Source organism: Salvelinus sp. IW2-2015, linkage group LG20 (genome assembly GCF_002910315.2).
Source record: "Salvelinus sp. IW2-2015 linkage group LG20, ASM291031v2, whole genome shotgun sequence".
NCBI classification, from domain to species: Eukaryota; Metazoa; Chordata; class Actinopteri; order Salmoniformes; family Salmonidae; genus Salvelinus; species Salvelinus sp. IW2-2015.
This window is the reverse complement of record NC_036860.1, coordinates 58,674,393-58,692,756: the sequence shown is the minus strand read 5'-3', so window position 1 is coordinate 58,692,756 and position 18,364 is coordinate 58,674,393. Positions and strand designations below refer to the sequence as shown.

Below are 18,364 nucleotides of genomic sequence, written 5' to 3'. Positions count from 1 at the left end.
TAAATAGCAACAGGTAGCTTAATCCCATGTTTTCGTCTTGATCTATGTTTTTAAAGGTAAACTTGCTCTTTAAAGTATTGTTTTTACTAATTCACCATCCCACTCATGAGGTTTGAGGTTTGACACTCACACCACACACTAAAGCAGTTGTTGTCCAGATTATAGCTGGCAAAATCCTTTCCATGCTCAATCTTTACAGGGGTGCTATCCCTTCTACTTCACTGGTGTTGAAGGGTTAGGGATATCCTTGTCTCATCGCGCTCCAGCGACTCCTGTGGCGGGCCGGGCGCAGTGCGCGCTAACCAAGGGGGCCAGGTACACGGTGTTTCCTCCGACACATTGGTGCGGCTGGCTTCCGGGTTGGAGGCGCGCTGTGTTAAGAAGCAGTGCGGCTTGGTTGGGTTGTGCGTCGGAGGACGCATGGCTTTCGACCTTCGTCTCTCCCGAGCCCGTACGGGAGTTGTAGCGATGAGACAAGATAGTAATTACTAGCGATTGGATACCACGAAAATTGGGGAGAAAATGGGATAAAAAAAATAAAAAAAAGCATTTTCTTAGGGATCGGCGTCCCGTCAACTGGACAGTTGTAAATCATGCAGCACCTTGTGTCACGATCGCAGATTTTAGAGAAACAACAAATGTCGGTACATATAAGTGTCTTATATCGGCCGAAAGTTTAAATTCTTGTTAATATAACTGCACTGTACAATTTACAGTAGCTATTACCTTGAATAAAATGCCATGCTATTGTTTGAGGAGAGCTCCTAACAACAAAACACTTTTTTTCACCGCGATAGGTTTGATAAATTCTTCTCTGAAGGTGAAATGTGTACTTACATTCTGAAACCTTGCTCTGTTTTATCATCCAAAGGGTCCCAGAGATAACATGAAGTGTCGTTTTGTTAGATAAAATCCTTTTTCATATCCTAAAAAGGTCCATATAGCATGCACGATCGATTTTGAATTTCCACCTGTTCAATTTGCAAAGAAAGGAATCTGTGAAAATCTCACCCTAAACGTTGTTTCAATCGGCCAAATCACGTTCGTATGTATTCCTCAGAGATCCTAGAACGTAACCAGACTTCACTATATCATTAGGCGTGTAATATATCCTATAGGGCCCCATATTTGGTCAGAGAGCGATGCCTTCATGGCACACCAATGACGCGGGCGGTCTTCACTTCAACGACTCTAACTTTGTCAAATAAGCACCAATCGGGGTCAAACAAACCCTGTATATGTTGTAAAATGCAGCTACTAACATTTTGCGACAGCACGCCTTTTCCTTTTGGACAAAAATTATAAGAATATTCAGAGTTATGAAGTTCTGAAAACTGGTTGTTTTGCAAATGTTGAACTTATAATATGGCTACTAATACTGGAAAAGCTAAATCAAAGTCCAAGTATACAGATTTCACGATATTCTAATATGAATGCAATTGTCTCCTTCACGATTTGCCCAAATATACCTTGATGACTTCACACTAAATGTCATGTAGTTCGCTCATGCTTCAAGATATCATGCACATACACTGCTGCCATCTTGTGGTCACCATCGGAATTACAACCAGAGTGATGGCTAGAACTGGGACCTTTCTCTTGCATTTCTCTTGCAAAGATGGTGGTAGAAAAATACCGGAGGGCGGGCTGCCTTCTGAGAATTTGTAGGCGATCGAATAAACCCCCTCTGCCTTCCATTTTGCTAGCAAATATGCAATCTTTGGAGAATAAAATCGACGAGCTACGCGGAAGATTAAACTACCAACGGGACATTAAAAACTGTAACATGTTATGCTTCACAGAGTCGTGGCTGAACAACGACATTATCAACATACAGTGTTGTATTACGGCAGTGTTACGTTACTACACCTAATAGGAAATGCACATGCGCACTATTGGGCCCAGGGGCTGTAGAGCACGAGAGGTTTTGACTAAACGAAACTAACTGTACTCCTGTCTCCTGCCTGGTCATTTCTCCACAACACAAATATTACAGTGGCGACATTGCTTGAAGGGAAGAATGTTGCGTGAGTAATGAAACTCAAAATGATTATGTAAATCGTCAGTTATTTATGCATTTTTTTTGCCAGTAGAAAAGGCTAAGCACTGCTAGTAGGTACAGTGTTCAGGAGCTGCCAAGTAGCAAGCCTATTGGAGTCCAGAATAGTGACACTGCCCTCTGGTGGTTAAATTAAAAACTGTCATTGAACCCATTGAAATTAGGCAATCTCAGTGGAGAAATATTGTAAAAAAAAAAAAAAAAGGAAGAAACAGTGTACATTATTACAAATGAGTACAGTGAATTAAGTAATTGCAGAAACTTCTGAAATGAAGAAAGTGAAGAATTACATGAAAATTCAGAAAATTAAGGAATACAAGGAATGAGGAAACTGAACAATTAACTGTGAAAATGGCAACCATTGGRCGAGTACCAGAGTTTGAGGCTACAAAAGAGGATTTTGATTCCTATTTGGAGCGTTTTGAGCGTTGGCTGGCTGCAAATTAAATCAAAGATGAAAAGAAAGCAGACGTATTTCTCAGTGTTTTGAGTCCAACTGAGTATGGATTGCTGAAAGGTCTCATTGAACCAACTAAAAGCAGTGGAGTGTCAGAAAGGTGTTCACAAGGTCAGTGATGCACGTGGTGGAAAAGGCTCACAAAAGACACACTTTTCTCAGTCCCGTCCTCAAGGTTACACAAGAACAAAGCAGCTCAAATCACAAAGGTCTATGTAAGGGTTGCGGAACTGGTGGCAGTGAAGTCAAACGCAGGAGAGTAGAAATAGGTAATAGCCGGAGCAGTTTAATTTCAAAACCAACGGCAATAAAAAAATTAACCTACATGGGTAAAAAACCCGACACGCACCAGTAACATAGTGCACAAGCACGTACAAACCAACAATTCCACACAAGGACATGGGGGGAACAGAGTGTTAAATACACAACACTTAATGAGGGAAATGGAAACCAGGTGTGTAGGAAAACAAGACAAAACAAATGGAAAATAAAAAGTGGATCGATAATGGCTAGAAGGCCGGTGAACACCACCCGAACAAGGAGAGGAAATGACTAGTGTGGAATTCGTGACAGTCTAAGCCAAGTTGCAACAGATGTGGGGGAGATAATCATCAACACAGTGAATGTCGATTCCAAAATGAAAAGTTCCACAATTGTGGAAATGTTGGACATTTACAGAGAGTGTGTAAAGCTCCAAAATGCACAGCAAGAGCACACAAGGTGAAACAGTATTGGAACTGTTCACAGTGTACACAGCTCAACAACAAAAAGATGGAATCTATCTCAGCATGGAGTTAGCGGGAAAACCAGTAGAAATGCAGCTGGACAAGGGAGCATCTGTATCTCTGGATCCAGAGAGACTCTACAAAGAAAAACTGAAAGAGTGTCCTCTTCAGCCAGCGTTCATCCGCCTTTCTTCTTACACTGGTGACACTATTCCTGTTTTAGGGCAGATCCAGGTACCAGTCCGGTATGAGGGGAAGGAGTGGACTCTACCGCTTGTCATTGTTAAAGGAGAAAAATCAGCCTTGCTAGGCAGAAACTGGCTACAAAAGTTCAAGTTGAACTGGGGAGAAATCTTCAGTCTGAGAAATGACAAACCAGTGAGTCAGGCTACACTCACTAACATGCTGGAGAAGCACAAATAACTTTTCAAATATGGCTACGGCGAAATATAAGACTTCACAGCAAAGTCAGAGTGCAAGAAGGAACCAAGCCTATCTTTCACAAATCACATCCATTTCCCTATGCTCTTAAGGAAGCAGTAGAGAAGGAACTGGACCGCCTACAGAAGAATAACATCATTACGAAAGTAGAGAGGAGCGACTGGGCCGCTCCAATCTTTGTAGTCCCAAAGAAAGACAAGACCGTCAGAATGTGCGGAGACTACAAGGTCGCTGCATACTACCAGAGGAATATCCACTACCAAATGCTGAAGATCTGTTTGCCACTCTAGCTGGTGGGAAGGTTTCAGTAAGCTGGACCTGCCATTCGCTTATCAGCAACTGAAGCTAGATCCGGAGTCAGAACAGTATCTGACCATCAATACACACAAGGGGCTATTCAGATTCAATCACTTGGCCAATGGAATCTTGACAGCTCCAGCGATATTCCAACACACAATGGATCAGATCTTGGACGGTATAGACAATGTTGTGTGCTTCATGGACGACATCCTTGTGTCAGCACCCTCCATTGGAGAGCAACTTGTAGTGCTGGACAAAGTGATGTCAAGACTTGAGAAATATGGAGTGAGAATGAAACGCAGCAAGTGTGAGTTCCTCTAGGACTCAGTGGAGTATTCGGATACAAGATTGATGCACGAGGCCTGCACCGAACCAACAGCAAGGTGGAAGCAATCATAAACGCACCAGCACCCACAAATATCTCAAATCTGAGATCATTTTTGGGGCTCCTGAACTATTACGGAAAGTTTGTGGCAAACTTGTCCACATTGTTGCATTCGCTTCACCAACTGCTGAAGGCCGATGCAAGATGGAATTGGTCCCCACAATGCGAAGAAGCATTCAAGACTTGTAAACAGCATCTGCTAAAGAGCAAGTGGCTTGCCCACTACGACACAGAGATGAAGCTGAGACTCGCGTGTGATGCATCTCCATACGGAGTAGGAACCCTCATTTCACATGTTCTACCGTCAGGTGAAGAACACTCTATTGCATTTGCATCACGGACTCTGTCACCAAGTGAGAAAAGTTATGCTCAAATTGAGAAGGAAGCCCTGAACATAATATTCGGAGTGAAGAAGTTTCACAAATACCTATACTGAAGGAGGTTTCAACTGCTGACAGATCACAAGCCTCTGTTGGCCATCCTTGGACCAAAATCAGCCATACCAACCCTTGCTGCACTTAGAATGCAACGTTGGGCTCTGATATTGCTAGCCTACGACTACGAGATCGAGTACAGACGATCCAGTGATCACGCAAATGCAGATGCACTATCAAGACTACCATGCAATAGTGACTCCGACAGTGAAGATGATAGAGCAGTCTTCCAGATCTCTCTCATCAAAAAACTGCCCATATCTGCTTCAGACATAGCAGAGGAAACGAGGAAAGACCCAGTGCTTTCCAAAGTCTTGGACTTAACATTAGGCGGTTGGCCAACCTTCGTAAATGACGATAACCTTCGTCCATTCATTGACAAGATAGACCAATTGTCTACTGATCAAGGATGTGTTCTGTGGGGATCAAGGGTGGTGGTAACTCAAACATTTCAGGGGAGACTGCTATCTGACCTGCATGAGGGACATCCAGGGATCACTCGAATGAAAGCACTTGCCCGCAGTTATCTGTGGTGGCCTGGACTGGATCAGGACATTCAACAGCATGTAGGCCACTGCTCACCTTGTGAAGCTGTTCATCACAAGCCTGCTGCTGCACCTCTTCATCCACGGTCCTGGGCTGCCACACCATGGGAATGCGCCGAGATTGACAAGCAACATTCCCTTGTTGTCTGCGATGTCCATTCCAAGCAGATGGAAGTGTTCCCTACTCAACTGACCACAGCTGAGAAGACCATCAATTGGTCCTTTGGACTAGTCAAGGAGTTCGTATCGGACAATGGCTCTCCTTTCACCTCAAACAACTTTGAAATGTTTCTCAAGAACAACAGAGTAAGGCACATCCTGTCACCACCTTACCATCCGGCATCAAATGGAGCAGCGGAAAGAGCTGTGCAAACCTTTAAGAAGGCCTGGATTAGACTTAAGGTTCAGTCTGTGCCAATCCACCAAAGGCTTCCCCGTTTACTTACAGTAACACACCACACACAGTAACGGAACGTACACCAGCTGAACTGTTTCTGAAACACCAACCACGTACCCGCCTGACATTGTTGAAACTTATCTTTGGCACAGACTTATCAAGCACTGTGGCAAAGCACCAGCTACAGCAGAAGAAAGCTCCTGACAAACACTCAAAGACTGTCAGAGAATTCAAAGAGGGAGAGAGGGTGATGGTACGTGATTTCAGACACCCCAAGCGCCTATGGAACTCAGGTGTGATCTTGCAATGCAGAGTACCTTTTACTTACCAAGTCCAAATTGGTCATCGCCATGTCAGCGTTCATGTGGATCATCTGCTACGGTCCAAAGACCCAGCAGAGACATGCCGAGAGAACAAGAACAATAATGACCCCCAGGACTATTCTCCTGACTGTGGACGTACAGGAGAGACAGAGCCTGACCTTCCACCCGAACCTGGCCCACCACCGGAAGCTCAGGAGGACCGGAGATATCCTATTCGACAGCGAAGGGCACCTAAAAAGCTTGACCTGTGAGTTGAGCTGTTTCAGGAGGTAACAGACAGTAAAACAAACAAACACTTTAATATGTCCTAGATAAAAGGAAAGAAAAAGGACATTGAGCCGTGGTAGTGTATTAGGACACCAAATTCCACCTTCGGGGCAGAATAATCCCGTGGATTTGTGCTGGCGTCTGAAAAGTCTGCTTCATCCCAGTAGTTAAAAAATGTTTAAGAATACATTGTTCAGATATTGCATTAATAGTTCCCAAATGTATGTACCTTGTTCTCTGGGAGTTAAATCACTATGGGGGAGGAGTGTAGTATCTGTGATCTATATGTTGACATCTGTTGATATTAGTTTTACTATGCTGTTACTAAGCAGTAATGGTATTACGGCAGTGTTACGTTACTACACCTAATGAAATGTACATGCTCACTATTGGCCCCAGGGGCTGTAGAGCACAAGAGGTTTGACTAAACGAAACTAACTGTACTCCCGTTCCCTGCCTGGGTCATTTCTCCACAACACAAAATATTACAATGATAAGCTACAGGACTGTTTTGTTATCGCAGACTGGAATATGCTCCGTGATTCCTTCGATTGCATTTTGGAGCACATCACATCAGTCATTGGCTTCATCAATACGTGCATCAATAATAAGTGCCCACCCCATCACACCCTGACCTAACCAAATAGAGAAATAAAACGTCTCTAAGGTCAGGGCGTGCAGTACCCCCCCCCCCCCCAAAGGTGCGGACTGCCGGCCGCAAACCTGAACCTATAGGGGAGGGTCCGGGTGGGCATCTACCCCTCGGTGGCGGCTCCGGTTTGGTACGTAGCCCCCGCTCCCGCTGATCCTCCGCTTCTGTGGAACCGGACCGCGGACGTCGCCGGAGGCTCCGAACTGGGAACCCCTGCTGGAGGCTCCGGACTGCGGATCGTCGCTGGAGCTCCGGACTGCGGATCCGTCGCTGGAGGCTCGGACCGGGGACTGTCGTGGAGGCTTCCTTGCCCTGGATTATCACTGCAGGCTCCCGGGCCATGGATCATCACTGGAAGCTTCGTGCCATGGATCATCAAACTCAGGCTGCCTGGCCATGGGATCAAAACTGGAGGCTTCCGTGCCATGGATCATCACTACAGGCTCCAGGCCATGGATCATCACTACAGGCTTCGTGCCATGGATCATCACTACAGGCTCTGGGCCATGGATCATCACTGGAGGCTTTGTGCCATGGATCATCACTAGAGGCTTCGTGCCATGGATCATCACTAGAGGCTTCGTACGTGGAGCCGGAACAGGTCTCACAGGACTGAGGAGACGTACTGGAGGCCTGGTGCGTGGAGCTGCCACAGGGCTTACCAGGCTGGGGAGACATACTGGAGGCCTGGTACGTGGAACCGGAACAGGTCTCACCGGACTGGGGAGATGCACTGGAAACCTGGTGCGTGGAACAGGCACCGGATACACTGGGTCGTGGTGGAGCACTGGAGGTCTCGAGCGTAGAGCTGGCACAACCCTTCCTGGCTGGATGCCCACTTCTGCCCGGCAAATGCGGGGCGCTGGCACAGAGCGCACCGGCCTGTGAATGCTCACTGGAAACACCATGCGCATCACCGCATAACACGGTACCTGACCAGTCACACGCTCCTCACGGTAAGCACGGGGAGTTGGCTCAGGTCTAAACCCTGACACTGCCAATCACCCCGTGTACCCCCCCCCCCCAAAAAAAATTGGGGGGCTGCCTCTCGTGCTTGCCTCGATGGTTTAACGCCTCGTAACGTCGCCATTCTGCTCTCGCTGCTTCTATCTCCTCCTTCGGACGGCGATACTCCCCGGCCTGCCTCCAGGGTCCTTTCCCATCTAGGATTTCCTCCCAGGTCCAGTCCTCCTGACCACGCTGCTTGGTCCTTTGGTGGTGGGTAGTTCTGTAACGCTCGTCGTCGTAAGGAAGAGTGGACCAAAGCGCAGCGTGGAAAGTGTTCATGATTTTATTGATCAAAGAAACACTCGAACAAAGTAACAAAACGAAAGCGAACAGTTCTGTCAGGTAAACAGATACTAAACAGAAAAAAACTACCCACAAAACACAGGTGGGAAAAAGGCTGCCTAAGTATGATTCCCAATCAGAGACAACGATAGACAGCTGCCTCTGATTGGGAACCACACTCGGCCAAAAACAAAGAAATAGAAAACATAGAATGCCCACCCCAAATCACACCCTGACCTAACCAAATAGATAAATAAAACGGCTCTCTAAGGTCAGGGCGTGACAGCCTGGGTAAAATCCCATTTAAACAGGGGAAGCTATAAAAAAGTAGGATGTGTCAGAACTCTGTGGCTTCTAATATTTGAGTAAATCAATTCTGCATTCTGGTCACATTTACAGATGGTTTTATGGCAAGTAGTCTTTTGTTAGTGCGTTCTATTTCTATTCCAGTGTACCAGGACTCAGGGTGATATTTGGACTCAAACCACAATGTAGTCATTTGCCGATATATACCATGTAAGATGCTGTGCGTGTAATCAAAAGCAAACACTGCAATCATGTTGAAAATGGTAAGGAACACTAAAGGAACACTAAAGGAGAACACTAAAGGAGAATGATGTGGTTCTTTATTCGGTTTGGGCGAAGTTCACTAACTGTAACTTGTAGGGGCCAGATGTGAAAGGGAGAGGACTTGAATATTGGATCGCCATTCACATTCCATGAGAGTGAAAGGTTAATTAATGAACAAATCAGTGTCGTAAAGGGCCTCTATTGACTTGTATAGTGCACCATCATAAATGTCATCTACACTGTGTATCTGGGCTGGACCTAGAATACTTATATTCTAATGCTTTCCAGAATTTGGGCTCTGATAACTTTTCCTCTAGTTGATTTTTGACTGACAAGTTCATGAAAACTGATCCCCTCTTCACAAGAGATGGCATATCCCCAGGGAGGCAACCACATTATGTGCAGTGATCAGGCACACCACAACACCTGAGCTTTGTATTGTTGTCACAATGAGGCTATTTGCATGGTTTGGACCATTGTGTTGTGCTTCTTTTTTTTTTTCAACATAGAAAGATAATATCAATATTTAATACAAGTAAAAACGAAGTTGTCTTCGGTGTTCTTTTGTAACATGTTTAATTGTATATAATTACATAGGCTAATCATTACCCATGTGACTGAGTTGACAGCCTATTGGTAATACAACTTAATGGCCTTAATTCCTAGCCACTGTGCTTCTACACCTGCATTGCTGGCTGTTTGGGGTTTTAGGCTGGGTTTCTGTACAGCACTTAGTGACATCAGGTGATGTAAGAAGGCCTTTATAAATACATTTGATTGATTGATTGATTGATAACGATGTTTAACAACAATCAAGTTTGTTGCTGTTCTAAGATGACACCATTCATTGATTTAGATTTATTACAGTAAGTACTTTTCTGGTAAGTATGACCTAATTGTTACTTGTTATTTCCTTTGTCACTATCCCTCAGCACCCACCCACACAACACACACACACACACACACACACACACACACACACACACACACACACACACACACACACACACACACACACACACACACACACACACACACACACACACACACACACACACACACACACACACACACACACACACACACACACACACACACAGAGTTTCTTCTGTTATATCCTATGAACTCTGGCCCTCATCTCTCTCCTCTCCTCCCCAGTTATGACCGAGCCTATGAACAACAGTGAAACTGACTAACACAGGTTCGCAGCCCTGGACACACATGCAGGCGAAGGTAACACAACACACTGTTTCAGCTGTTATACTGACATTTTCTGTTCGTGTGTATCAGATCAATGCTTCTTTTTTAATAACCAACTCTGTTGAGTTTATGCGAGTGACTGATTGACTGTACAATCTGATTGATTGTACATGGGAGGAATCCAGAACATTACTCTGGGATCCAAAAGGAGTATGTCAGTTTCAAGGTCCCAGCTTTGAGAGAAAGAAGCCATGTCAGTCACGTGCAGAAACCAACAATAATGAATAATGTAAATCATGTTTATATGACTTGTTTGTGTAGCAGTATATAAGGACTGAAAGGGAACACCCTTATAAGAGTTTTCATCAAGCTTGGATTGAGTTTGTGAACCTCTCCGACCGTGATAATAAAGATTGATTCATTTACATTGAGTTTGAGTCATTAGTGGTGAATTTCTATAACAACTGTTAAAATGGAGCCAAACATTCACACACACACAGATTCTGCCGTTAAATCCTATGAACTCTGCCCCTCTTATCTCTCTCCTCTCCACTTAAGACCGAGCCTATGAACAACAGTGAGACTGACTAACACAGGATGCAGCACTGGACAGCCATGCAGGTGATTTTCCTAGGAATCATCTTTTATACAGCGCTGGAGCTGAAATGGACAATCAAAATCATCCTTTGTTGCTCCATTGAATAATACAATTGCAATGGAATCTGATATATTGTGCTTTGTCCATTCTTTTGAAAATGTGTATTGTCCTACAGTAACTTCTCTATGAACCTACAGGACTCCTACAGCAAAATGGGCCCAAAATCCTGTGGGATATCCTGTAGATAAGACCCTTCCTTATCGTAGTCATTCAGGAAAAAATCCTGCAGGATTTATTTTAGGACTATCTGCAAGATTCATGCATGATTTTTCTCCTGAAGGACTACCTTTAGGATTCCTGCTGGACTCTGCAGGATTCCTGCAGAAATTGTCCCACAAGGAAGTGGGAAAATCCTTTGGGATATTCGTTTTCCTGCAGGATTCCTATATTACTTTTGTTGTAATGTAACAATCGTCTAAGGGAGGAGACCAAAACGCAGCGTGGTAAGTGTTCATGCCTTTATTAGAAAAGTGAACACTATGAAAAAAATAACAAAGAGATAAACAAAGATAGAACAACACGAAACAGTTCTGTCTGGTACTGACACAAAGACAGAAAACAACTACCCACAAAACACAGGTGGGAAAAGGCTACCTAAGTATGGTTCTCAATCAGAGACAACGATAGACAGCTGCCTCTGATTGAGAACCACACCCGGCCAAACACACAGAAATAAAAAACATAGAACACAAAACATAGAATGCCCACCCCAACTCACGCCCTGACCAAACCAAAATAGCGACATAAAAAGGATCTCTAAGGTCAGGGCGTGACATGTAAGAGATTTAACAAGTGACATCAATAAGGGATCATAGGTTTCACCTGAATTCACCTGGTCAGTCTATGTCATGGAAAGAGCAGGTGTCCTTAATGTTTTGTATGCTCAGTTTATATATTTCCAATGCAATAAAACAAAGTATATGGAGAGAAACTGCAGGATTCTACATTTTTGGCATATTAAATTCATTTGTATTTCATGTCTCCCATTCAAATCGTAAATATCCACTGTTGCAGCCTCCACATGGGCAAATGACTGGCCCAGTTTGGAGGGCTTGGCCTACTTAAAAGTGTCCAACAGTACCATCTGCTGTAGACATCAACATCTTACGCCAAACATCCACAGACGTCAGAAATACAAACGTCTATATTTTTGTATTCTTTTTTAATTACTCACTCTCAAGATAAGCCACATTTATTTCATGTTATATGTTCATGCAACCATGATTTAATTGTTCCCAATATGGGGAACAATTAATATGATTTACATTATGTTCCCAATATGATCAAAAAAGATAAACCCACAATTCAACGTTTTATTCTTGAGCATCACTTTGACAAATAAGTATGGAGTACATCCTTCTATTGATCATTAGGGTGACTACCTCAAAAACGCTTAAATGTCTGTTCAAAATGATCTATTTCAATACCCTGGTAGGTATATGCTGTACTGTTGTTGACTGTATGAAGTGGGCGGTTCTGTCCAATTCATGTAATTTCTTCCGGTTGGAATTAATTTTCGACTGTGCTGTGGTTCACAAAATCAAGACAGTCTGCAAAGGTCAGTTGTGTTATTTAAAGAAAGCTTCTTTTTTAGTTGTTGACCTGTTGGTTTATTTTTACACACAAACAGCTGTGTTGGGGAAAGTGAAAGCCTTGATGGCCTCCAGTTTGATGCAAAAAAGCTTAGTTTTTGTTTGTTAGCATTCGCGTTAGCTCTGCTAGTTTTGCTGCCGAGACCTTTCATTCAATAAAAAAAGGGAAGTGATGGTCGGCAACTGCTCTAAATCCGTTCTGAACAGATGGCTCGCTATCTGTCCAGCTAATGCACAGTATTTTGAGGCGAAAACTACAAATAATGTCATGCATTTTTACACAGCAAATAATCAGTATATGCTAACTATCATAACCCAGATGGCAAATTGGTGCTGTTGCAATGAATGAATGAATTTGATTCGGTTCGTCATTCGCTTTTGATGGCTATGCACGTATGTTTGCATAATTATATTGGCAATATAAACAAATAAATGCCGATTTAACGTACATGTCATAACACTTAATCACACCAAAAGAGACATAGGTAGTTAACGTTAGACCAAAGATAACTGGCTGGACTAGCTAGCTAGATAGCTGAACAACAATGGTCAGTAGACGGTTTTGGTTAATTAAGCCTGCCAGGCGAATCATATTGCTGACGTGGTATGTATTTCGGTAGCTAGCTAGAGTTAAAATTTTTTTTTAGCACGTTAATTGAGGTATTCTGAAGAAATGAGGTCACACACAAGTTGAAGCTTACAGTGTGGAAAGGAAACCCACTGTTTCTATGAAATCTGCTTGATCAGCATATAGAGAATTAAATTATAGTTGAATCTGCAGGAAACATGTCTGCCTTTATTCAGTAGCTAACTAGCTATGTCAGGACAGAATTTGTAGCATTAGCAAATGCGTTCCTCCTAGCACTGAAACTGGTTGGTAAGCGAGGCCCAATGAATTGAAGCCTATATAGTAAACGCACTCTCTCAAGTTCATGGTTTCACAATATCTGACATTTACAGTGCATTCGGGAAGTATTCAGACCCCTTCCATTTTTCCACATTTTGTAACATTGTTACAGCCTTATTCTAACATGGATTAAATAAAACATTTGACTCAATCTGCACACAATACCCAATTCGAAAAAAGTGTTTTTCAAATTTAAAAAAGTGTGTGTATATCTATCAGATACCTTATCTAAGTATTCAGACCCTTTGCTATGAGACTCGAAATTGAGCTCAACTGCATCCTGTTTCCATTGATCATCCTTGATGTTTGTACAATTTGATTAGAGTCCACCTGTGGTAAATTAAATTGATTGGACATAATTTGGAAAGGTACACACCTGTCTATATAAGGTCCCACAGTTGACAGTGCATGTCAGAGCAGAAACCAAGCCACAACCCAAGACAGGGTTGTGTCGAGGCACAGATCTGGGGAAGGGTACCCAAACAGTTCTGCAGCATTGAAGGTCTCCAAGAACACGGTGGCCTCAAACATTCTTAAATGGAAGAAGTTTTGAACCACCAAGACTTCCTAGAGCTGGCCGCATGGCCAAACTGAGCAATCGGGGGAGAAGGGCCTTGGTCAATAAGGTGACCAAGAACTCGATGGTCACTCTGACAGAGCTCTAGAGTTCCTTTGTGGAGATGGGAGAACCTTCCAGAAGGACAACCGTCTGTGCGGCACTTGACCTATCAGGCCTTTATGGTCGTGGCCTGATGGAAGTCACTCCTCAGTAAAAGGCACATGACCGTCCGCTTGCAGTTTGCCAAAATGCACCTAAAGACTCTAAGACCATGAGAAACAAAATTCTCTGATGTAACCAAGATTGAAAACTCTGGCCTGAATGCCAAGTGTCACGTCTGGAGGAAACCTGGCGCCATCCCTACGGTGAAGCATGGTGGTGGCAGCATCCTGCTGTGGGGATGTTTTTCAGCGGCAGGGACTGGGAGACTAGTCAGGATCGAGGCAAAGATGAACAGAGCACAGAGAAAGAGAAACTCTCCAAATACAGGTGTGCCAAGCTTGTAGCGTCATACCCAAGAAGACTCAATGCTGCCAAAGGTGCTTCAACAAATTACTGAGTAAAGGGTCTGATTACTCCATATTTTTAAATAAATAAAACAAATTCTTAACCTGTTTTTGCTTTGTCATTATGGGGCATTGTGTATAGATTGAGGAAAAAATTAAATTTTTATTAATTTTAGAATAAGGCTGTAAGGTAACAATGTGGAAAAAGTCAAGGGGTCTGAATTCTTTCTGAAAGCACTGAATATTATATTGGATAGAAAGGCACTAAATATCTGGTATCATTATTATGAATGCCCATACAACTCTGCTGAGCTGACTCTGTTTTCTGTAATGGTGTACTATCTAATCGATACTGCCTGGAACCCCCTAGGACCTGAACCACACCAGAGTCTTCCAGTCAAGAGGTTCACTCTGGTAACAGCTCTTATCGACACATCAGGCCTCTGAAGTGACTAAGCTAAACATATTACACACAGCTACACAGGGTCACCGGACGTTTGTGGACATTATATTTGGAGTGTCCTTGACTGCCTTTCAATATGAAAGCCTATTTGATTTACTAATTGAACTGACACATGCTGAAAACAGTTAAACGGGTATATTAGTGACGCTAGCAATGATTTACTTGCAGTATAAGGAGAAATATTTTCCTGTTGCTGCATGCTTTTAGGTTAAATGGGCATGTCTGTGTATAGCATACTGGGGCACATTCTTATTGTATTAACTACAGAGTCGTGTGTAAAGATAGACCATCTGAGGCAGTGGTATAGGGGCTTGTGTTTAGGAACGGAGTTGGGCATGCCACGATAGGTCAGTCGGTTTCTCTACTGTTCACAGTTCATTCTCTCACCGTCTTGCCCCCCTCTTCTCTTTCCCATGTTGTGGTGTGTGGGTGTTTATAGGAGGAGGGTCGATCCTGCTGCACAGCTCCTCCTTGTGTGTCTGCGATGGCGTCGAGCCTTCTGCGTGTGGTGGCTACCAGCTGCTCTGCTCCACTGTTCAGTGTGGTGGCCTGTGTTCGGCTGCAGGCTAGTGCCCGGTCAGTGAAGACGCCATGCCTGCGCTTCTTCAGGACTCAGCAAGCTCTCAACCGCTGCGCCAGTCCAGGTAACTAGCATAACTACTCTCCCTCCGACAGCACCCAGCACTATGCTACAGTAACCCAGGTAACAGCTTGAGCACAATAGTAATTACAATACACATACACACCAATGTAAAACATAGGATTGCCTTCTCTTATGCTTAGTTGATCATTGATCAAAATGTTATCCATAGATTTTGGACAAACATGTAGCCTATCATCCACAGTCACCTGCTTACTCAGACAATGCATGTCTTGGTAGTTGTCCGAAGAGGAAGCATGGCAGGGGCCATTTCTTTTGCCGCCACCTCTTTTTTTGCCTTTGTTGCAACCAACCAAGGTCATATTATAGATACTACAGCGTACACTCACAGGTCTTCCCCTTCCCACCCCCTTCTCTCTTGGCTGTGTGCGACCAGCAAAACCTGCAACTAGAGTTAGAAATGTAATGAGGTGTGTGTCTGTATAGCCAGAATCTGCTGGCTGTTTGCATGTTCCAGCTAGGGCTCGGCGATATGGCCAAAATATCATATATATATATATATATATATACAGTATATCACAAAAGTGAGTACACCCCTCACATTTTTCTAAATATTTGAGTATATCTTTTCATGTGACAACACTGAAGAAATGACACTTTGCTACAATGTAAAGTAGTGAGTGTACAGCTTGTATAACAGTGTACATTTGCTGTCCCCTCAAAATAACTCAACACAGAGCCATTAATGTCTAAACCGCTGGCAACAAAAGTGAGTACACCCCTAAGTGAAAATGTCCAAATTGGGCCCAATTAGCCATTTTCCCTCCTCGGTGTCATGTGACTCGTTAGTGTTACAAGGTCTCAGGTGTGAATGGGGAGCAGGTGTGTTAAATTTGGTGTCATTGCTCTCACACTCCCTCATACTGACTGGTCACTGGAAGTTCAACATGGCACCTCATGGCAAAGAACTCTGAGGATCTGAAAAAAAGAATTGTTGCTCTACATAAAGATGGCCTGGGCTATAAGAAGATTGCCAAGACCCTGAAACTGAGCTGCAGCACGGTGGCCAAGACCATACAGCMGTTTAACTGGACAGGTTCCACTCAGAACAYGCCTCGCCATGGTCSACCAAAGAKGTTGAGTGCACGTGCTCAGCGTCATATCCAGAGGTTGTCTTTGGGAAATAGACGTATGAGTGCTGCCAGCATTGCTGCAGAGGTTGAAGGGGTGGGGGGTCAGCCTGTCAGTGCTCAGACACAACGCCGTAAACTGCATCAAATTGGTCTGCATGGCTGTTGTCCTAGAAGGAAGCCTCTTCTAAAGATGATGCACAAGAAAGCCCGCAAACAGTTTGCTGAAGACAAGCAGACTAAGGACATGGATTACTGGAACCATGTCCTGTGGTCTGATGAGACCAAGATAAACTTATTTGGTTCAGATGGTGTCAAGCGTGTGTGGCGGCAACCAGGTGAGGAGTACAAAGACAAGTGTGTCTTGTCTACAGTCAAGCATGGTGGTGGGAGTGTCATGGTCTGGGGCTGCATGAGTGCTGCCGGCACTGGGGAGCTACAGTTCATTGAGGGAACCATGAATGCCAACATGTACTGTGACATACTGAAGCAGAGCATGATCCCCTCCCTTCYGYGACTGGGCCGCAGGGCAGTATTCCAACATGATAAAGACCCCAAACACACCTCCAAGACGACCACTGCCTTGCTAAAGAAGCTGAGGGTAAAGGTGATGGACTGGCCAAGCATGRCTCCAYACCTAAACCCTATTGAGCATCRGTGGGGCATCCTCAAACGGAAGGTGGAGYAGRGCAAGGTCTCTAACATCCACCAGCTCCGTGATGTCGTCATGGAGGAGTGGAAGAGGACTCCAGTGGCAACCTGTGAAGCTCTGGTGAACTCCATGCCCAAGAGGGTTAAGCCAGTGCTGGAAAATGATGGTGGCCACACAAAATATTGACACTTTGGGCCCAATTTGGACATTTTCACTTAGGGGTGTACTCACTTTTGTTGCCAGCGGTTTAGACATTAATGGCTCTGTGTTGAGTTATTTTGAGGGGACAGCAAATGTACACTGTTATACAAGCTGTACACTCACTACTTTACATTGTAGTAAAGTGTCATTTCTTCAGTGTTGTCACATGAAAAGATATACTCAAATATTTTTTTTTAAATGTGAGGGGTGTACTCACTTTTGTGATAAACTGTATATATGCTATTTGGCTGTGTTTTATGTTTTTGAATAATAAAAGTAATGCGTGACCCTACAGTGGCAAAACATACAGTTGATGTCGGAAGTTTACATACACTTAGGTTGGAGTCATTAACTTGTTTTTCAACCACTCCACACATTTCTTGTTAACAAACTATATTTTGGCAAGTTGGTTAGGACATCTACTTCGTGCATGACACAAGTAACTTTTCCAACAATTGTTTGCAGACATATTATTTCACTTATAATTCACTGTATCACAATTCCAGTAGGTCAGAAGTTTCCATACACTTAGTTGACTGTGCCTTTAAACAGCTAGGAAAATTCCAGAAAATGATGTCATGGCTTTAGAAGCTTCTGATAGGCTAATTGACATAATTTGAGTCAATTGGAGGTGTACCTGTGGATGTATTGCAAGGCCTACCTTCAAACTCAGTGCCTCTTTGCTTGACATCATGTGAAAATCAAAAGAAATCAGCCAAGACCTCAGAAAAACAATTGTAGACCTCCACAAGTCTGGTTCATCCTTGGGAGCAATTTCCAAACGCCTGAAGGTACCACGTTCATCTGTACAAACAATAGTACGCAAGTATATACACCATGGGACCATGCAGCCGTCATACCTCTCAGGAAGGAGACGCGGTCTGTCTCCTAGAGATGAACGTACATTGGTGCGAAAAGTGCAAATCAATCCCAGAACAACAGCAAAGGACCTTGTGAAGATGCTGGTGGAAACGGGTACAAAAGTATCTATATCCACAGTAAAACGAGTCCTATATTGATATAACCTGAAAGGCCGCTCAGCAAGGAAGA

The 18,364-nt window shown here is 43.8% G+C and overlaps 1 protein-coding gene across 3 annotated transcripts in view; it reads left to right on the top strand.

Moving 5' to 3' along the window:
• Window positions 1-10,939: 10,939 nt before the first annotated feature.
• The window catches only part of nnt (nicotinamide nucleotide transhydrogenase), a 68,035-nt gene continuing 60,610 nt past the window's right edge, over window positions 10,940-18,364 (top strand). The window contains exons 1-3 of one of the 3 annotated variants that reach the window (XM_070449517.1): window positions 12,220-12,261; window positions 14,638-14,681; window positions 15,170-15,374. In XM_070449517.1, coding sequence (XP_070305618.1) covers window positions 15,215-15,374 — 160 coding nt within the window. In that variant the 5' untranslated portion in view covers window positions 12,220-12,261; window positions 14,638-14,681; window positions 15,170-15,214. Of the gene's footprint in view, window positions 11,147-12,170; window positions 12,262-14,637; window positions 14,682-15,169; window positions 15,375-18,364 lie in introns of those variants that run through there. The other 2 variants (XM_070449516.1, XM_070449515.1) reach the window with 2 other exon arrangements.